Below are 21825 nucleotides of genomic sequence, written 5' to 3'. Positions count from 1 at the left end.
CTAGAACTTCACTAAGATTTAAAACTGTTCAGCAAAAGAGAGTATTAAGATCACGAGAAGACAAACCACAGGCTGGGAAAATATATTTGCGAAACACATTATCTGATAAAAGATTTGCTATAGTTTCGATGTGGTTTGTCCATGCCAAAATTCATGTTGAAATTGAATTGCCAATGAAACAGCATTGGAAGGTGGGGCCTTTACAGATGATTAAATCATTAAGATGGATTACTGTCTTTCTCCAGAGACTGGGTTAGTTCCCCGGAGACTGAATTAGTTCTCAAGGGAATAAATTAGTTCTTTCAAGTACGGGTTGTTATAAAGCAAGCCAGTCTCTTGTTCCCCCTCTCTTTCACACATGCTAACATGCTCTTTCACTTTTCTGCCATGCTATGAAGCAGCACAAGGCCCTTGCCAGATGTGGCCACTCAATCTTGAAGTTCCCAGCCTTCAGAATTGTGAGCTAAATAAACCTCTTTTCTTTATATATTACCATCTCAGGTATTCTGTTATAGCAATAGAAAGTAGAATATGACAGACTTGTATCCAAAATATACAAAGAATTCTTAAAATTCAACAATAAATGCAATTTAAAAAAACTGTCTAAAGAGCTTAACAGACCCCTCACCAAAGAAGATACATAGATGGCAAGTAAGCATATGCAAACGCTCAAAATTATCATATGTTTTTTTTTTTTTGAGACAGAGTCTCGCTCTGTCGCCCAGGCTGGAGTGCAGTGGCGCAATCTCGGCTCACTGCAAGCTCCGCCTCCCGGGTTCACGCCATTCTCCTGCCTCAGCCTCCTGAGTAGCTGGGACTACAGGCGCCCGCCACCGCGCCCGGCTAATTTTTTGTATTTTTAGTAGAAACGGGGTTTCACCATGGTCTCGATCTCCTGATCTTGTGATCTGCCCGCCTCGGCCTCCCAAAGTGTTGGGATTACAGGCGTGAGCCACCGCGCCCGGCCAAATTATCATATGTTTTTAAGGAATTGCAAATAAAACAAGATACTACTATCACCTATTAGAATGGCTAAAATCCAAAACTGATGCCACCAAATGCTGGGAAGGATGCGGAACAGCAGGAACTCTCCTTCACTGCTGGTGGGAATGCAAGATGGAAAAGCAGCTTTGGAGGATAGTCTGGCAGTTTCTCACAACATACATAGTCTTACCATAAGATCCAGCAATCCTCTCCTTGTTATTTACCCAAACGAATTGAATACTTATGTCTACACAAAAACCTGCCATGAATGTTTACAGGAGCTTTTTTTTTTTAAGAAACTGATGTTTATTTTCCATCAGCCTTATTTCCACGTTGCTTAACAGCCCGGGTAAGAACAGCTTAAGACCATTCAGTGGTTGCTGCTACTCATTCAGTGGCCTGAGCAGTGGGAGCTGCAGACCAGTCTTCTGTGGCAGGCTGAGCGCTCCAGTCTCCAGTTGGGAACTGCTTAATAGGCACAGAGGGCACCTGCACACGTCAGACCAATCTGCAACCTCAGGCTGAGTAGCAGTGAACTCGGGAGCTGGAGCGTGCATTCACCCTGAAACTCCTCCTTGGTCACAGCCTTTTCAGTAGCAGCCTGCTCTTCATTTTCAATTTCTTCAGGATTTCTGTACAAGCAGGGATCAGGCATGACCTCCCGCAAGTGTCCACGGGAAATGGTGCCATGCATGTGCAGAACTTCCCAGGCCAGCATCCACCACATCAAACCCACCGAGTGAGCTCCCTTGTTGCATGCAATGGCGATGTCCACATAGTGCAGAGGGGAATCTGTGTTACACAGAGCAATGGTAGGCAGGTTAACATAAAGATGCCTCCACAAGAGGCTGCTGGTCAGCCCTCAAGTCAGTAACCACAAGAAGCCGTGGTCCCCGGAAGGCTGCCTGGATCTGGTTAGTGAAGGTTCTAGAAGTGAAGCGGCCAGGAACTAGAGTGGCTCCAGTGGCAGCAGCAAACTTCAGCATGGCCCTCTGGTCAGTATTCCTGGAGGATATGACACTGACATCAGCAGGGTTTTTAATGGCAACAACGGCACAAGCTGCCAGCAGAAGCTTCTCCCAGGTCCTCTTCAGATTTATGATATAGATCCCATCATTTTTCCTTTATAGAGGTACTGTTTCATTTGGAAGTCAAGATTGGTGCCACCTAAATGGGTTCCTGCTGCAAGGAACTTAAGGACATCCTCCTCTTTCATTTGCAGGGCATCCAGGGCTCCAGACATTATGAAAGTTTCCCTTTAAGTTACAATGGGAATCCAGAACAACACCGGATGGACTCCTCTGTGAGTAGCGCAGAAAGGCCATGGGAGATTTGTTCATAGTTGCTCCAACTTGGAAGCAACCAAGATGGTCTTCAATATGTGAATGGAAAAAACCCGTAGTACGTCTTTGCAACGGAATATTATTTAGTGTTAAAAAGAAATAAGTTATCAAGCCTACAAAGACATGAATGAACCTGAAATGAAGATCACTCAGTGAAAGAAGCCAGTGTGAAAAGGCTACATACTATGTGGTCTCAACTATATTCCATTCTGGAAACAGCAAAACTTTAGAGACAGTGAAAAGATTCCTTGCCAGCGAGCTGGGACAAAGAATAAATAAGTGGAGCACAACAGATTTTGGGGGCAATGAAACTACTCTGTATGATACTGTAATGGATATATGTTACTCATGATATATTTGTCAAAACCCACAGAATATACAAAACCAAGAATGAACCCTAAGGTAAACTACAGACTTCAGTTAATAATAACGTATTGATATTGGTTCATATTGTAATAGGTGTACCACACCAATGCAAGCTGTTGATAATAGGAGAATTTTGAGACTCCATCTCAAAAGAAAAAAAGAAGAGAAAACTCTGTCTCCTGTTTTCAAAACCTATGTCAAATGTCACCTTCTTTACAAGCTGTCTCTAAATCCCACAAGAACTCCACTACCCCATGTATTGCCAGATTTTTATTCATAGTTCTGTATAGCATTGCGTATTTTATATTTTAATTTACTTATGCACTTCTCCTAGTGTGGACTATTCCACATTGGCCTGTATTCCAGGACATATAGTAGTATTTCAATAAATATTTGATGAATTACCAGTAATATAAAGGCTCTACCCCACTGTTCTATAGTTTGTGATAAGCGCAAGTCAGTAAGCAAAAGTTTCCTACATATATGTAAGAATATGTATCCTTGGCAGGGCACGGTGGCTCAAGCCTGTAGTCCCAGCACTTTGGGAGGCCGAGACGGGCGGCTCACGAGGTCAGGAGATCGAGACCATCCTGGCTAACACGGTGAAACGCCGTCTCTACTAAAACATACAAAAAACTAGCCGGACGAGGTGGCGGGCGCCTGTAGTCCCAGCTACATGGGAGGCTGAGGCAGGAGAATGGCATGAACCTGGGAGGCGGAGCTTGCAGTGAGCTGAGATCTGGCCACTGCACTCTAGCCTGGGTGACAAAGCGAGACTCCATCTCAAAAAAAAAAAAAAAAAAAAAAAAAAGAATATGTATCCTTTTCACATATTATTTGCTGCCTTCTATCTGCCCCGACAGTCTGTAAGATTCATAACGAAATAGAGAGCAAATACATTCTCTCTGTGAATGGACTGTAGTTGAAGTCATAGAAAGGATTATTTTTTAAATTAAACACTGAGTGGATCAAAGGTCAGAATAAACTGAATGTTTCCTTAAGAAATAAAAACATAAATTATTTAGACCTCAATAAAACCTCATCTTGGGACTCCTGGAGGTAAGGCAGTGGCAGGAAGAACGTCCTCTAAGGGGCCCTTGAGAACTCTCGGCAAACTAAAGACTCCAGTGACACCCAGGACAATACAGAGGTTTTACCTAATCGCTAGGAAAGACTACATCATTATTATTAAGATCTTGCATTTGTGTGGTACACCTATTAGAATGTGAACCAATAGCAATACATGATTAGTAACTAAAGTCTACAGTGTACATTAGGGTTCATTCTTGGTTTTGCATATTCTCCGGGTTTTGACAAATACATCATGAGTAACATATATCCATTACAATGTCACTTACTTAACCACATAACAAATTCAGACTTAGCAAAGGGGCGGGAAAAGAGAAAGACAGTGAAGGGAGGAATGCTCCAAACACTCACGGATAGGCACAAAAATTTAAATAAACTAGATAAAATTTCTCTTCAGAGACCCCTACACTTCCTACCCTCAGTTTTTCTGTTAAACATTTATTATATCCCTACTATGTGCCAAGAATTCCACTAAACACTAGAGAAATAAAGATGAAGAGACTGCTCAGAAAAAAAACTGTGAAGAAGGTCATCTACAACCAGTTCAAGACAACGATTTTCTTAATTGTCAGGCCCAATCAAATGTCTATTAATGCACTTTAAATTAATAGCACCTTTTAAGAAACCACAATATGACATTAAGTCAACTGTAAGATGCGCTCTGTAATTACAAACATTTAAGTGTGAAAAAAAAGAACATCACATAATTGATAAAATGTGATATAACACAGTGGTTAAAAGTATGCTCCTGTCCCCAGATTCTCTATTTACTTCACCTTGGGTGAGTTACAACCTCTGAGTCTCAGTACCCTTCTTGTTAAAATGGGGACATTAATACCAGTACCAACCCTCAAGGTGTTACTGCCAGAATTAAAGGAAGAACTCACATAAAGCACTTAGAACAGAGCCTGGCACACAGCAAACTCTCAACAAATGTCTACTACTCTTACTTTTTATGGCAAAGGCTAAAATAAAAGTAAACAAAGAACATCGATCTGGGCTAGTGAGAGAGGGAATGTTCTCTGGAGGGAAGATTCTTGAGATGAGTCTTAAAGGCTAAGAACAAGTCAGCAGAGTGAAGAGGTATGGTGGACGGAAACGGGGGAAAAGGGGAAAGGGGACCAGCATAGCTTCCAGGCAGGAGGAATAGAAGAAAAAAGCCCAGGAAAAAAAAAAAACTCCAGGCAAAAAACGGTATATATACTCAGATACTCTTCCATGTCACTCAAAGTACACGATTTAAAACATTTTGATATGAAAAATAAAATGTAAATAGGGAGATATTTTTAAATAGATTTTAAAAGTCATGTTAATTTAATTATTCAGAGACAGGGTCCTGCTATGTTGGCCAAGCTGAAATACAGTGGTTATTCACAGGAGCTATAGCCTCCAACACCTGGCCTTAAGAGATCCTCTCCTGCTTCCACCTCCCAAGTAGCGGGGACTATAGGCACACACCACCATGCCAAATGCCATATTCACTTTACAGATAAAAACCAGAGCTTTAGAATTCCCACCTTATTCCATGACTGACTGCTTCTGGTTGCCTCATAAATAGGGAGTGGCACTGCCCTAAAATCTGCAAAGCACTGCAAACTATAAAGGGCACACCTACAGACAAACAGGCAACCATATGAGAACTTTTCCAGTCCCTCAGACTGACCCATTTAGGCAGCAATCTTCTGAATCCTTTTGGGAAAAGTCGGAAAGTACTTAAAGGAAACTCAATATAGAAGTGGTGCAGTAAAAATATGTGGAAGCAATCCCTTCCCAGGTCATATTCCACAGCCATGAGAAAAGGTTCCCCCAGAAAGAGAAGCAGTTACAGAAAGATGGATCACTCACCAGAGTGGTTCTGCATGAGACAAGCTGATGACAAATGCCTCTCCTGTCTGTCCAGAAAGAGTCCGTCCACTTTTATCAACAATCGTCCCTGAAATCTGAATTGACAAAGTAAACAAAGTCAACAATACAGACTCAAGAATATAGCTATAAAGACAAAATCAAATGAACAAGCTGACTTCCTTTGCTCTTTTACAAGGAAAAGAAATGTGGAACTCAAATTCAAAGGGAGCACTTTCTATAACAGTCAGAACAGACATATGCCAAGAGATTAGGGGAAGAGGCAGGAAGCCACAGAAACAGAGACAAGGGAAAGTCACTGAGGCAAAAGCAATGACTGAAACAACTTTGGAATTCACACATCCAGTCTTATTAGAGGTAGTTTTCCCAGAGATAACATCAAGTTATCCTGACCTCCTGCTGTTAAACATTGGACTTATCTAACACCCTTGTTTGTATTCAATTCGCTTCTCACCAAGCAATTTTAGGACTCAGCAGAGGTCTGCCTACTGAGTTAATAAAGTAGCAGGCTGGTGTCTTCGGTGTTGGCTATGTGGCCATCAGCATGCAAGTCCACCCCTCCTTGGGCCTTAATGAGACTGAGCCTTGAAGCCTTTGGCTTCAAGGACCAATACAGTGGGCTTCTTTTGAACAGCTTGCCTTTCATCAGCTACTTCTAGATTCATTTTCCTTGCCTCTCCAGATATAAGACTGTTATTGGTCTAGAAGTGGTGGGAGGGAAGTGAACAATGGAAGTTAAAGTAGGTGAGTTCTAAAAGATACTATTAATAGTTCTACTATGCAAGGTGGGGAAAAACTTGCTCAAAAGGACAATTATTAATAGAAGACAGAATGTATTGTGCAAACACTTTAGAACTTACAAAGATAGGCCGGGGAGCATATTTCTCCTCAAAAAGGTTTTGGAGTGCAAACACAGCTGCCTGTCAGGGAAAAAAGAAAGAACGTCTTTATTTCTGAGACTGTTTCCAAGATTAGTCTAACTTCCTGATTAGAATGCACCCTTTTCTAAGACCTCTTCAGATAAGATACACATCAAGCTCTCTGGGAAGAAGTGTCTTCCTTATAAGGCACAACTCCAGCACCCCTTTCTCAAGTGTAATACTGTGCATATTAAAACAAAACAAAAGCTGACTGAAAGTTCACCTAGGAACTAGTATTTCCTCTGAGGAGGAGCTAAAGGGTATTCTTTCTTCCTTTCCTCAGTAAAAATTAAAAATAAATAAATAACACTCAGGAGGCTGAGACAGGACGATTGCCTGAGTTCAGGAGTTCAAGGTTGCAGTTGAGCTGTGATCATGCCACTGCACTCCAGCCTGGATGACAGAACAAGACTCTGACTCAAAAATTAATAAATAAGAATGTCCCTGCTTTTCGCATCCTTTCATACACATGGTAGGTATATGAACCAACAGTATCCATCATTGCAAAAAACAGCATCAGCTTAGATTAGGTAGTAAAGGTACAAATCCTATGTTATTCTGTGCTGTTCAGTCCACGTATTAAGTTCCAGGTAATGGATCTTCTCTTTTTATCATTTTATTTCTTGATTTTAAGATATGTATGTTTTCACAATTAATTCTCTGAAATCAGAATGCAACCTGTAATTAACGTGTACCTTTCCTGTGATGGTAGGTCTTTTTCATGGAAAGTTACTAAATCAATAATATCAGAATTTCCTCTTTAGAAATAGACAAATTGATCCTAAAGATCTTATGGAAAACAAACATGTAAGAATAGCCATGAAAAGGGGTATCTGGAAAAGGGGATGGGACTCAATGAAAAAAAAAAAAATCTAAGCCTACCAGTTACTCAGACATATTCTAATGTTATGGTAAATGGTACAATAGCGTCACATCAGCAGACAGATTACCAGTAAACACTAGATCCAAATGCACTCCAGAATTTTGGATGATAAGGATAATGTTCCACATCATTCCTATCACTGTGAAATAACAGGATGCTTAATAGATGGTGGTAGGAAAACTAAACTTTAAAGGAAAAAAGTTAGCTCCCGATTCTATTTCTCACTCCAAAATAAATACCAGATGCATCATGAGGGACATTAGTTCCATATAATCAGAATGTATGCCACACATTTGAAAACTTAGAAACTCAACAAAACATATCTTTAATGCTTTATCCCCTCATGTTAATCCCTCTTATTTCTAATCTAAACAATATCGTGACTCTTTGCAAATGTATATACGAATCTCATTTCAGATGTATTCCTTGTTTGTTACTGCTCTCATTTTCAAAATGTGTATCTGAATTCCTTTTCAAATTATAATTTGTTTACTGGAGATTCACAAAACAATTTCTAAAAAGATATATAAAAAAGAACCCAATGAAAGTCATGTGTTAAGAACAAGGTAGGGTGGTCATCCAGCTTCAGGCCGGTAGTGGCTCTCTACATTCTTCCTGCTTGCAAGTACTTTAGAAAATGATTTTTTTGAAAAGTTCAAAAACTCTGGACCTGTGGTCTGATTCCCACAACAATTAAACATTTAATGAAACTGTAAAGTACTAGGGAGGAAAAGGCCATTTTTCCCTTTTTTTCTTCTCTTCAACTGAGGAGTGCCTCTGTAACTATAGTCTCCCCCTCCACAGCAAAAAAATAGAATCTGTAAATTCAACCATACAACACTTAAGAAACATTCTCCTACACCATTAAAATGCACACACAAACACACACCACCACCACACTACCACCATCACCACCATAAAGAAAGTCAAATGTCAAACAAACTGGAGGGCAGTAGCTGCTGTTCATTATTGAGAAGAGCCTCATTTTCTCAGTAAAGGACTCAATTTTAAAAAGCCAAAGTCCAATAGAAAAAAAGGACAGAGGACGTAAGTCATAGAAAATGAAATATAGATGGATCCAAAACTGAAGAAAGATGATCAATTACATTAGTAGTAAGAAAAATACAAATTAAAACTACAGTGAGGCAAACTGTCAAACTGGAAAAGGTCAAATAGTTTAATAATACACTGCGCTAGTGAGAGTGTTGTGAAACCAGCACTATTGTACACTTCTTGCTGAACGGAGTATAATTGAGTCCAGTCTCAAACGAGGGTAATTTGACACTAAAGATAAAAATTAACAATGCACATACCCTTTGATTCAGCAATTTTACTTGTAGAAATGTATCCTACAGATACACTGTGTAAAAACATATGTATAAGGATATTTGCTTCTCTCTCCATAAACTTATGTGCCTTTGCATGTATGTAAGGACCACAAACACACACGTACACGCATGCTTATTTCTGTACAGCATCTGCCAGGACCCCCAAACTGGCAATAGTAGCTGTCTCTGGAAAGGGAGCTGGATAATTAAAGACTAGGAAAGGAAAGGATATTCATTTTTCACTCTGTATATTTATGTATCTTTCAAATTTAGAACCAGCAGCATGTATTTATTACCTATATATGCATTTATACTAGCTATATATCAAAATATCTATTTTCATAATTAGAAAAAAGTTATTTTAAAAGCTTCAAAAGCAGGTTTAAGTTTTTCTTATTGTACTGGCCTCAGTTAAAAACACTCAAGAATAAAAGGGAGCAAATGCAGATAATTTATTTAACTTTGATAATGGCTAATATTATCTTCTCTGAACATCAGGAGACTCTCCCACAGCCCTCAGCCCACCCCTGTCTGCTTTTACTCCCTTAGCTCACCTTGGCATTGGCAGTATCAAAAATAGTTTCAATGAGTAAGATATCAACTCCGCCATCCAGAAGTCCTTTGGCCTGCTCTTGGTATGCTTCAACAAGCTCATCAAATTCTGCAAAAAATAAATCACACCCAGCACATCAGTCATCAATATCCTCTGAATGGCCCTAGGGTATCTCAAGTGTAGGTCTGGCACCTGTGAACTACTGCTGGTTTAGAATGCATAGTTAAGAACATGATCTTTTTCTATTATTTTTATTTTTTTAATTTATACTTTAAGTTCTAGGGTACATGTGTACAACGTGCAGATTTGTTACATATGTGCCATGTTGGTGTGCTGCACTCAACTCGTCATTTACATTAGGTATATCTCCTAATGCTATCCCTTCCCCCTCCCCTACCCCACAACAGGCCCCAGTGTGTGATGTTCCCCTTCCTGTGTTCAAGTGTTCTCATTGCTCAATTCCCCCCTATGAGTGAGAACACGCAGTGTTTGTTTTCTTGTCCTTGCGATAGTTGGCTGAGAATGATGGTTTCCAGCTTCATCCATCCATATCCCTACAAAGGACATGAACTATTGTGGCTGCATAGTATTCCATGGTGTGTATGTGCCACATTTTCTTAATCCAGTCTATCATTGTTGGACATTTGGGTTGGTTCCAAGTCTTTGCTATTGTGAACAGTGCCACAATAAACATATGTGTGCATGTGTCTTTATAGCAGCATGATTTATAATCCTTTGGGTATATCCCAAATATAATGGGATGGCTGGGTCAAATGGTATTTCTAGTTCTAGATCCTTGAGGAATCACCACACTGTCTTCCACAATGGTTGAACTAGTTTACAGTCCTACCAACAGTGTAAAAGTGTTCCTATTTCTCCACATCCTCTCCAGCACCTGTTGTTTCCTGACTTTTTAATGATCGCCATTCTAACTGGTGTGAGATGGTATCTCATTGTGGTTTTGATTTGCATTTCTTTGACGGCCAGTGATGATGAGCATTTTTTCATGTGTCTATTGGCTGCATAAATGTCTTCTTTTGAGAAGTGTCTGTTCAATCCTTCGCCCACTTGTTGATGGGGTTGTTTCTTTCTTGTAAATTTTAGTTCTTTGTAGATTCCGGATAATAGCCCTTTGTCAGATGAGTAGATTGCAAAAATTTTCTCCCATTCTGTAGGCTGCCTGTTCACTCTGATGGTAGTTTCTTTTGTTGTGCAGAAGCTCTTTAGTTTAATTAGATCTCATTTGTCAATTCTGGTTTTTGTTGTCATTGCTTTTGGTGTTTTAGACATGAAGTCCTTGCCCACACCTATGTCCTGAAGGGTATTGCCTAGGTTTTCTTCTAGGGTTTTTATGGTTTTAGGTCTAAATTTAAGTCTTTAATCCATCTTGAATTAATTTTTGTATAAGGTGTAAGGAAGGGATCCAGTTTCAGCTTTCTACATATGGCTAGCCAGTTTTCCCAGCACCATTTGTTAAACAGGGAATCCTTTCCCCATTTCTTATTTTTGTCAGGTTTGTCAAAGATCAGATAGTTGTAGATGTGTGGTATTATTTCTGAGGGCTCTGTTCTGTTCCATTGGTCTATATCTCTGTTTTGGTACCAGTACCATAAGAACATGATCTTTTGTAAGAAACCAAATAAAGAAAGGTGGCAGGGACAGAAGGTAAGCAAGTAAGCTGAAGGCAGCTGTTCCTAAACATCTGCCACATAACTTCCACTTCCCATGTACAAGCTGAGGAGTGAGAAGGAAGGTGTACGAATTTCTTGAACATGTACCCCTTATTCAACATCTCTGAAATACATCATTCTTTCCACAGCTCATTTCAATCAACCGGTTAAGAGATGGCTGTGAGAAACACGCCACAGTGACGTGGACAGGTCGCAGGTTGAGTTGAAGCCACTCTGTGATAAAGGGCTGCAAGCCTGCAGATTTTGTCTCTGCTCTTACACCAACACTGTCAGAGAATAAACCTATCTGGTGGGCAATTTCAGTCTCAAACAAAAAGTGTTCAATCACTCCTAGGTAAAATTTTTGTTAGAAATGTCTTGGACTCGCCCAGTGCAGTGGCTCACGCCAGCACTGTGGGGGCCTGAGGCGAGCAGATCACTTGAGGTAAGGAGTTCAAGACCAGCCTGGCCAACATGGTAAAACCCCAACTCTACTTTAAAAATATAAAAATTAGCCAGGCATGATGGCACACGCCTGTAGCCCTAGCTACTGGGAAGAGTGAGGCAGGATAATCGCTCGAACCCAGGAGGTGGAGGCTGCAGTAAGTCAAGATCGTGCCCCTGCACACCATCCTAGGCAACAAAGTGAGACACTGTCTCAATAAAAAAAAAAAAAAAAAAAAAAAAAAAAAGAAATGTATTTGATTATCTATTTCCACATGAGAGATCATCTCTCTCCCCATTTTATCTCCCAACCAAAAAAGAAAAAAATGCTCAGTTATCCAATAGAGAAGCCTATACAATAAAGTCCTCCTGTAACATCATTGACAGGTTCTCAGAAATTGCAACTTTGACTAATATGTAACAAAACCAGTATTTTCTTTCTAATCAACATTATAATGAAATTCTGTTGAAGGAAATGACATTAATTGAGGGCCTACTATGCATCATTTTGCTTAAACATGCAGTTTTCAAGAATCTGAATGACGTTAAGTGAAGATTTACTGTACTTCGCCTTGTACAGCCCAAGAGCAAGGAGAAGTTAGCTCCCCACTGGCATGTCTAGACCAAAGAGAGCATCAACAATACATAATCCTGGTATGAGCAGCTCCTGGTGAAAAAGTGTGGTATCACAACACACAAAGTTCTATAAACCAAAAACCTACAAACTATACTTGCTTGATCTTGTCATCTCCACAGACTGCATTACCAGACATGGTATCATGACTATTCAGCTCTGATATTTTAATGCATTTTGTTTTCTACAGTCTTGATGCTTAGAAACTGAACTAGATATTTGGATGTTTTGTCAGATCTCAATGTAAGTACGTTTATATATGGTAGTTTATAACATGTATAATGCCAACATGTTGATATGGCTTGGCTGTGTCCCCACCCAAATCTCATCTTGAATTCCCACGTGTTGTGAGAGGACCTGGTGGGAGGTAATTGAATCATGGGGGCAGGTCTTTTCCGTGCTGTTCTTGTAATAGTGAGTAAGTCTCACAAGATCTGATGGTTCTATAAGGGGAAGTTTCCCTGCACAAGCTTTCTCTTTGCCTGCTGAAATCCATGTAAGATGTGACTTGCTCCTCCTTGCCTTCTGCCATGATTATGAGGCTTCCCCAGCCACATGGAACTGTAAGTCCATTAAATCTCTCTTTCTTCTGTAAATTGCCCAGTCTTGTATGTCTTTATCAGCAGTGTGAAAATGGACTAATACAGATGTCTAGATAGTACAGACTGCCTTCTGATAAATGAGGATATTGTGGGCTATTCTATAATAGACCACAAACCTAGTATCCAAATTTGCTCAACTTCTGAGTTTACAGCTTTATTTTAGTTGGTTTCATTTCCACAGCTGACAAAGCAGCATTAACACAACACCATATACATTTGAAAGCAAGTTCAAATAATCATCATCATCATAGCTAACTTTCTATTTAGATGTCTACTATATTCCAGGCACTGTTGTACACCTTTTACATGGATTAAATCACAGTAACTCTAAGGTAGACCCTGTTATTGGTTCCATTTTACAGATTTATAGCTTACTGAAGCACAGAGGTACTTGCCCAAGATCAACGATTATATACGGTAAATACTCACTGATGTTCCTATAATCTGGTCTTTCCACAGACGGGGACACAGAGAGTGTCTTATTAGTCGGACCCAGAGCCCCTGCCACAAACCTCTTAATTCCTTTGGGAAAAGAAAAACAAGTGTGAAATCTCTAAGTGGCTGAACATTTTTTGCTGTGAATGAATAGCCAATAAGATTTTTTTCTAGAACACAGATCCATAATCTTTTGTACACAACTCTGAAATCCAAAAAGCTCTAAAAGCCCAAACTTTTTTTTTCAATTTGACAATAAAACTTGACCTCTCCTAAACTAGCAAGAGACTATTTATAGTCTTTATCCAACTTAGATGATTCATAGATTCTGCTTATATATATTTGACCATGGGGCTGCCCCAGAGCCCACTAAGGAAATTATGCCGTATAGGAGATATGCACGTATCATCACAAAACCAGTCCCCAAAACTCTGTATTCTCACACAACTGACTAAAACATTTCAGTAAGTAATCCTTTTCTATCACCAGAGCTGTGTTTGGACAAATTCCCTCTCCTCCTATTTTTACAAAGCCCTAAAGGTTTTGAACTTAACATAAGTTCTGCAAAATCACCTCACAGTAGCATTTAACTTGAAATGCTTTCTAGTACCATATTGCAGGCCCTTCACTAGAAGGAAATACTAAATCAGGATTAACAATTATAAAGCCTGAAATTGAAGTATGAAGCAAAGCAAATTTTTCTTCAATAACTTTTCCTCTGCCCTGGAGTCCAGGTGCTTCTAAAAATGGCGTGGGAAGTTGTGTTCATTACACAGAAGCCAGGGTCATACCGCTCACTACCTTTGATGACTTTTGCCACTCAATAACCTGGTTACTATGCTTTGTAATTTAACTGGAGAAGACTATCAGCTAATTGATAAACCAGCTTTTGAACAAGTTACAGGCCCAAATATTCTTTCGCATCCCCAAAGCTAATCAATAACGTGGGTATAAGAAAAATGTCCTTATCTCTCCCTGCTTTAGCTGGTTCACTGTCCTCTGACCTGTGACTCTGCTGGAGTAATAGTCTATGCATTTCCATGAATTTAAACATTATCTCTTAGAAACAGAGTTCATGTAAACTGCTTTGGTCTTCATTAGTATGCTGTGTATAACTTCACAGCAATTTTGCTTTCCCGTTGGCAATAACTTCACGTTTCCAAATCTTAAGGGGCTCCATATATTTCTTATATTCCTTTCCCTCCCTCAAAGCCTCCTACCAGCTGGTGCCCAAGTGTTCTGATGGCATCCAGCCAGGAGGCTAGTTATTTCAGGAGCCACTTTTCAAGTCCCAGCAAGACTGAATCTAATGCCACACTTTTTTGTGTGCTTCACAGAGCCTTCAAGGACATCAACAGTATAAAGGGAAAATGCTTGAAAGGCAGTATCTCTACCTATATCAGCTAATCACAGGGACGAGGGTTGCTTTAAAAACAAGAGATCAAATATCCTAATAATAGCCAAGATCATCAAAACAGCCAGCTGTTACTTTTAATGACTTGATGATGTGCTTCCAAAGAGACATAAATTATTTCATCTCTAAATACACAAGGAAGTCAGGGGCCTCGCTACCAAGCCAGGCTAAACCAGGCTGAAAGAGCAACCCGAGGACCACAGGGTTGGCATCAATTCAAAGATGTTGAGTGCTTGATCATGAAACTGCAGAGAAGTAATCTACAAATATGTAAAATACAGTGTCTGCAGTGTTGCTCATAAGCCAAAGGCCACATAAGGAAAAACTGCAATAAGGACAGCCAAGTTATAGCTGACTATATCAAAGGAACCACGTGTGCAAAAAAAGAGAAGAACATTCCTTACCTGTCTGGAGAGTTATCTCCTCGGCAGCTTTTCTGGCCACTCCTGCAGAGCACTTGTTCATCCGGTAGGCCTAATGTATCAACCACAAACATTAGCTTGTCCTTCTTTTCCTCCACACAATAAATAATGGATTCATGACCATCCAATACCCAGTGTTCTTCAGTAACGAAACGTAGAGTGAATTAATCTGAGGTCTGAGTGAAATCTTAGCCAAGCAGGCATATCAGCTCCAGACTTGAAAGGCAGCAAGCAAAGATAAGAATCCTTGAGAACTGCTTTTAGGTTCTCCTCCCAAACCATGAGCTAGCTGGTAAAAGGGCAATCCCTAGACATCTAGCATGTCAGAGAATAACCTATGTAGTTAAATATTCTGAGAATTAAGAAAAAAATAAGGCAATGGAAACAGCACAGGCTTAAGAGGCAAAACACACAGGTGCAAGGACTAGTCTGTCACTGCCTGACCAGGCAGTTCCCACTGCAACTTTTCCGGGCCTGATTCGTGTACGATAGTTGGAATCAGTAATTCTGAATTTTTTGCATATTATTAACCACCTGAGAATTTGATAAAGGGCTATGAACCCTCTCACCAGGAAATAAAAAGCAAACATGCACACACACACACACAGTGTTCCCTATGATTTAAGAAGGTTCACGGCCCTCCAGAAGCTCTTCCACAGACCAAGTTGGGAGAACCTAGACTCGTGATTTTCAAGTTCCTTTGAATTCCTAAGATCCTATGTGTCTTGAATAACCACATCCAGGAATTTAATAACCAGAATATCCTAAATAGGTGTTGGCAAACTGCAGCTCATAGGGCAAACTGGGTCCACTGCCTGTTTTTGTAAATAGTTTTACTGGGATAAAGTAAGTCCATTTATTTACATAATGTCTATAGCTGCTTCCACACTACATGATGGAGTTGAGTAGTTGCAAAAGACTTTGCTAACAAAGCCGAAACATGTACTATACTATCTGACCCAGGCTCAAAAAAAAAGGTACAGCCACTCTGAAAGCAGTATGGCAGTTCCTCAAAAAATTAAACATAGAATTACCGTATTATCTAACAGTTCGACTTCTGTGTATATATACAAAAAAACTGAATGTGGGAACTTGAATAGATGTTTGTATACACATGTACATAGCAACACTGCATATTCACAATAGCTGAAAGGTAGAAGCAACCCAAATTATCAACAGATGAATAAGCAAAACGCGGTATATACACACAATGATACATTATTCAACCTTAAAGAGGAAGGAAATTCTGACACACACAACAACATGGATGAACCTTGAGGACATTACATTAAGTGAAATAAACTAGTCACAAAAGGCCAAATACTACATGATTCAACATAAGGTACCTAGAATAGTCAAATTCATAGAGACAGAAAGTAGAATAGAGTATGCCGGGGCTGGAGTTGGGGGTAGAATGGGAAGGTACTGTTTAATGGGTACAGAGTTTCAGTTTCGGAAAATGAGAAAGTTCTGGAAATGGACAGTGGTGATGATAGCAGAACACTGTGAATGTACTTAATACCACTGAAGTGTATACTTAAATATGATAAATTTTATGTTATGTGTATTTAATCACAATTTTTAAAAAAGAAACCAAGGCTGCCATCTAATACTCAAAAAGACGTCACAATACTGTGTGCATACGGCCAATGATTATGCCTTTATCAACAGCTACTGCATAATAAGTATCATTTATACTTGATTATTACTTGCCCATAAAAGCAGCCAGTTGGAAAATGAATGGGCCACCATGTTCACAAGCAGGAAGGATTCACACCATTTTCCCCGTCTCATCATAAACAACAGATAACTAGGCATTAGCTTGACTCTGCAGCTTCTAGTGCTTTACTCACTAGCAACTACCAATGCAGCAAACGCTTACAAGTATCTTAGACACATGGAACAATGGAATTCTTACCAAGTGTTCAAGGCCATAGTCAGCTTGGGCAATACTAGTGCTGCTGAAAGTATTTGTTTCAATGATATCTGCCCCAGCCAGCAAGTATTCCTGCAACAAGAGATTATAATGTCAATTATGAGCTTTAGAGTTTTTTGTCCCGCCGGAATAAACATGCCCTTTCATTACCACTATTATCACCATCTATCTTTTGACCACTTACTAAGAGTAAGGCACTGCATTAGAAGGTAGAGATGCAAAAAAGGTGTAAGGATTTCACAGAAAGGCATGTGGTATGAATAAATAAACACAGAACTTGACTTCAGACAATGTTAACATCCTAAGGTTATAAGAATTTAATCAAGTCCCTTAAACTCTCTGAGTCTCAGTCTCCTCATTCAAAAATATTATAACCCTACTTCACAGGGTAGCTATCTGCTAATACAAAGTAACACATCAGCCAGGCACAGTGGCTTATATAATCATAGCACTTTGGGAGGCCAAGGTGAGAGGACTGCTTGAGGCCAGTTCAAGATCAGTCTGTGCAACATAGAAAGACCCTGTCTCTAACCAAAACAATACAAAAAATTAGCCAGGCATGGTGGCACATGCCCACAGTCCCAGCTACTTGGAAGGCTAAGGCAGGAGGACTGCTGGGGCCCAGAGGTTCAAGTGAGGCACAGTGGGCTAGAGTGAGCCACAGTGGCACCACGGTACTCCAGCCTGGGTGACAGAGTGAGACCCTGTCTCAAAAAAACAACATCAAGTGTCTGGCACATAATGGGCACTCAACAAACGGTAGTTCTGTTCCCTTATCTTCTTCCTGCTTTGGCAGAACCTGATGCCTACGGAGAAGTATACCATCTCAGAGATCTCAACATCTGACCACAATTTTTTCAGTCTACATCTCCTAGTCCCTCTGAACCAGCGTCACATCCTTACTGAAACCCTGAAGATCTTGATGCTGCTTTGTGCTCTCTCTTCAAAACTCGTGTTCCTGGCTCCACTCTTTGGATCATCTCAACCTCAATCTGACTAGCACCCTGGAATCACTTGACCCCCTTGATTTTCCAACACTGAATAAACCCAACCCCTCTTAAGTCGATGGACAATGCTTGCAGAAGCACTGGGAGAAAAAAAACAAGATATGCATATTTATAGTAACAATAACAAACATCCTAAATATCTACCAATAGGGAAATAGCTAAATAAACTAAAATATATCCACTTTATTACATGCCATGTGACAGCCAAAAAAAAAATGGATATCTACAAATACTGACATGGAAAGATTCTGCAAAGTATCTTTAAATAAAAAAAAAAAAATAGAATGATATGTAAAGCACGACACCATTAAATTAAAACACACACACACACAGAGTACTATGAGTTTTCTACATATATATTCACTCACGTATGCACACATATATATACATGAAAATGCATAACAAAAGAATCTGGGACGACACACACCAACTAACATCAGAGGTTATCTCTAGGGAAAAATTAGCAATTTAGAGTATAGTCAAATGGGAATATATTATCTACGAGATTTGTTTCATAAGAACTAATTTAAGTTTTTTTAAAAGAACAAGAAAAATTGAAAATAAACTTAATGCCTAGGAATAAGAAGATTAGTTAAATAAATGATGATATATACAAAGAATAGATTATGAAGTTATTAAAACCATGTTTCAGAATATTTAATACTCATGGTATATAAGTAATAAACGCAAATTATAAGACAGTACGAAGCAATGTAATCCCAATTTAATTTTTTAAAATCCAAATATAGAAAACTAGACTAAAATATGAAACACATGAGTGATAGTTGTATCTTAGAATTTTATAATGGGTGAGCGCCAGCTTTCCAGTTCATAGACAGCATCTTCTCACTGTATCTTCACATGGTGGAAGGGGTGAATAAGTGCCCTTGAGCCTCTTTATAAGGGCAACTCCTAATACCATCACACTGGGCATTAGGATTTCACATACGAATCTCATAGAGACACAAACATTGAGACCACAACAGTGCCCTTATAAGAAGAAATATGAGAGTTTTTTGTCCTCTCTCTGCTCTCCGTCAAGTAAAGATACAAAAAGATAGCTATCTATAAACAAGAGGGCCCTCACCAGACGCAGGATCTGCTGGCACTTTGTGGACTTCCAGCTTCCAGAACTGTGAGAAATAAATGTGTGCTTGTATAACCCAGTCTATGGTAACAGGTAATATAGCAGCCGAAGCTAAGACACCACCTTTAAGCATTTCTTCATCAGGGCTGTTGCAGTGACTTGAATAAGATAGTTTTCTCACATTCACTAGTGTGAAAACCCTTATTTGTCCAGAATCTCATAGTTTTTCACTAGAGTTTACATGCCTCAAGGGCAGACAACCTACCTATCTCATCCCCTTATCCTGAGTGCCCAACACAGTACATAACTTTTATTTGATGTCCAAAACTTGCTTTCTGAATAAACTGCCTCTTTCTTCTTTATTCTCCAGAGCACTTGGCATAGCAATCTGCCCTGATACATGAAATAGCTCGCAGAATAACAGAATGAATACATTTCGCAACCCGGGAATACTTTACCTTATGGATTTGGTAAATGACATCGGGCTGAGTTATACTTAAAATGTCATTGTTGCCTTTCAGCGGCCTGGCATGATCTTTAAATTCCTGACCTCGGAAGTGTTCTTCGTTTAGCTTCTGCCGCTGGATCATGGTCCCCATCCCTCCATCCAGCACCATAATCCTCTTCTGCAGAATGGCATTGATCTCATCGCGCGGGGTTTTCTTCAGACCTGCTTTAAAGAAAATGGAAGTTTTACTTTAAAGAATGAAAAGTAAAAAAGATGTGTGAGGGAGGAGCTTGAGAGAAATTTATAATAATCTGCAATAAGGAGTAAATGGAGTCCATAAAAGATGCACTCATAACTCTATATAGGAAAATGCTGCCCAAAAAGGCCGTTAAATCGTAACAAAGCCTAATACAACATTGCACACAGCACAAAATCCCTGGTGAAGCACAAAACCAAGGTGAAGGTAGGCTATAACTTCTCCTACTTTACAGATGAGGAAAACAGGCAATAATGGGCCAGTGATACAAGACTTTGCTCTCCCTAAATAAAATGATTTAGTAGAGAAAATTGAAAACCATCAATAATTCCAAACTACTCTTTAAAATATTAGCTTTGACCTTCTCCCTCACCTATTGCCAGAACTAATAATGGCCTGCAAACAGAGTTTTACTCATCTCTGCCCAATTATGAAATAATAACTGGCTAACACCCTTGAACTTCTCAACTCTCCCCATGCTCCTTGACTTCTAATTCCCAGTCCAGAAAAGGGCCCAATGCTTACTCCTTCTAATCCTGCTTTCTGGTTTCTATGACCTACTGGAAAGCCACAAAACTATGCTGACTGGAGTCACTGAAAATTTGTAATGTTCAGCCTCTTCTTTGGTTCACCTTTTCTTGACCTCCCTCAATACTTCTAACATCTGCTGTCCCAATTTCTGCTTTTTTTAGCACCAAATCCTTTCCCTCCTCACTCCACAAGTGATTTCACCTAATCCTATACAAAGAAGTCTTCTGTTGGAGGCTCCTCAAATTCACACCCTCTCCACCTCAAAATCCTCTTGCAGTCTGGCTCCTCTATTTCCCTTCTTTCTGCACCCAAGGAAGAGCGCATGATCACCAACACCTCCCACTGCTCCCCCATCTAGCCCTTCCCACTCCCACAGTTCCACCTCAGCAACCACCGATTTCTTATCTTTCTGAGGTGGCTTCCTCTTCCACCACTCTCCTGAAATTACTTTCTAAAGACGCCAATGACCTTCTAAATACCAAAAACACCTGGCCCCAATCTTAGACCCAGCTTGTAAACTATCCACTGGATATCGCTACCTCAACTACCCACCTGCCCCTCAATCTAATATTCAAAACCAAACTTGCATATATTCTCTGTCTCATCTCCTGATTTCTGTAAATGGCAACACCCTTCCCAGAAAACTAACCATAAAATCTCAATATTATCTGACTCCTTATTCTCCCTAATAACCAACATCTACTTAGATCCCAAGCCTTATAGATTTGGCCTCTAAAATGCCATGCACAATGGTCCCACCTTCTCACCCTATGACAACCCCTTTCTTCAAGCCCTTACTACACAGGCCAGCTATCACCAATCCTCTCTGAGCTCAAGTTTGCATCCATGCAAATGAGATCATACATCTATGGAAGTGCCTTGTAAACTATCAAGTGTTCTACAAAGGTAAGAGATCACCACCATACCCAGTCGCCCTGTGTTCCAATCCATCCTATGAACCACTACCAGATAAATCTTCCTATAGAACAATTTTTTAAACCAGTTGCTTCCTCTGCTCAAACACCTTCAACAACTCCCTATAGCATATCAGAGTGAATACATGTTACTCAAAACAAACCTTAATGACACCAACCCATTCCTTCTGTGCTCCCTAAGAGGCAAGAAAAGCTGAAGTCAAACGGAGCTGGTTCTAAGCTATTTGAGCTCCTTGGAGCTCATGCCTAGCAACACCAAGGTCAGTACTTGGCAAATATTTCTTTAATTGAAATGACAAAAAAGTGAGGGTAGATGAGAAACAACAGGCAAAGATAATTTAAAACCCAAACCAGTAACTTAAGAATATTTGTAAGCTGGTATTGGGTGCAAACTTACAACCCTGCCTTGTCTTACTGTCCAGGGTCTCAAGTATACAACACAGGAACTGGGGCTAAATGGTGGTCACAGAACTTTTTTGAGTGACTTTCTCCAAATGGGCTTCAGGAAGATGGCTCTAGTAACCTGAAAGAAAAATTTGCAATATCCAATATCTCATTTCTTTTCCAAAGCACTATGTTTCTTTCAGGATGTACTATTCCTTTCCAAAGCCACCTCACTGGCTAATTGTGTTTATTGAACTCGCAGGTGAGAGAAAACACTTCCTGATAAAGGAA

At 39.8% G+C, this 21825-nt stretch overlaps 1 protein-coding gene across 3 annotated transcripts in view; it reads right to left on the bottom strand.

Moving 5' to 3' along the window:
* The window catches only part of MTR (5-methyltetrahydrofolate-homocysteine methyltransferase), a 111308-nt gene that overhangs the window by 83793 nt on the left and 5690 nt on the right, over positions 1–21825 (bottom strand). For 2 of the 3 annotated variants that reach the window (XM_050770680.1, XM_050770697.1), the window contains exons 2-8: positions 19439–19653; positions 16869–16958; positions 14933–15002; positions 13109–13201; positions 9331–9437; positions 6506–6565; positions 5628–5722 (exon numbers count right to left, since the gene is read on the bottom strand). In XM_050770680.1, the coding sequence (XP_050626637.1) occupies positions 5628–5722; positions 6506–6565; positions 9331–9437; positions 13109–13201; positions 14933–15002; positions 16869–16958; positions 19439–19653 (730 nt within the window). The remainder of the gene's footprint in view (positions 1–5627; positions 5723–6505; positions 6566–9330; positions 9438–13108; positions 13202–14932; positions 15003–16868; positions 16959–19438; positions 19654–21825) is intronic. The other variant, XM_050770689.1, reaches the window with a different exon arrangement.

The sequence above is a fragment of the Macaca thibetana genome, chromosome 1, assembly GCF_024542745.1.
Source record: "Macaca thibetana thibetana isolate TM-01 chromosome 1, ASM2454274v1, whole genome shotgun sequence".
In the NCBI taxonomy this organism is placed as follows: Eukaryota; Metazoa; Chordata; class Mammalia; order Primates; family Cercopithecidae; genus Macaca; species Macaca thibetana.
Note: the sequence above shows the minus strand (reverse complement) of the source record. Positions and strands in the feature narration are given on the sequence as shown.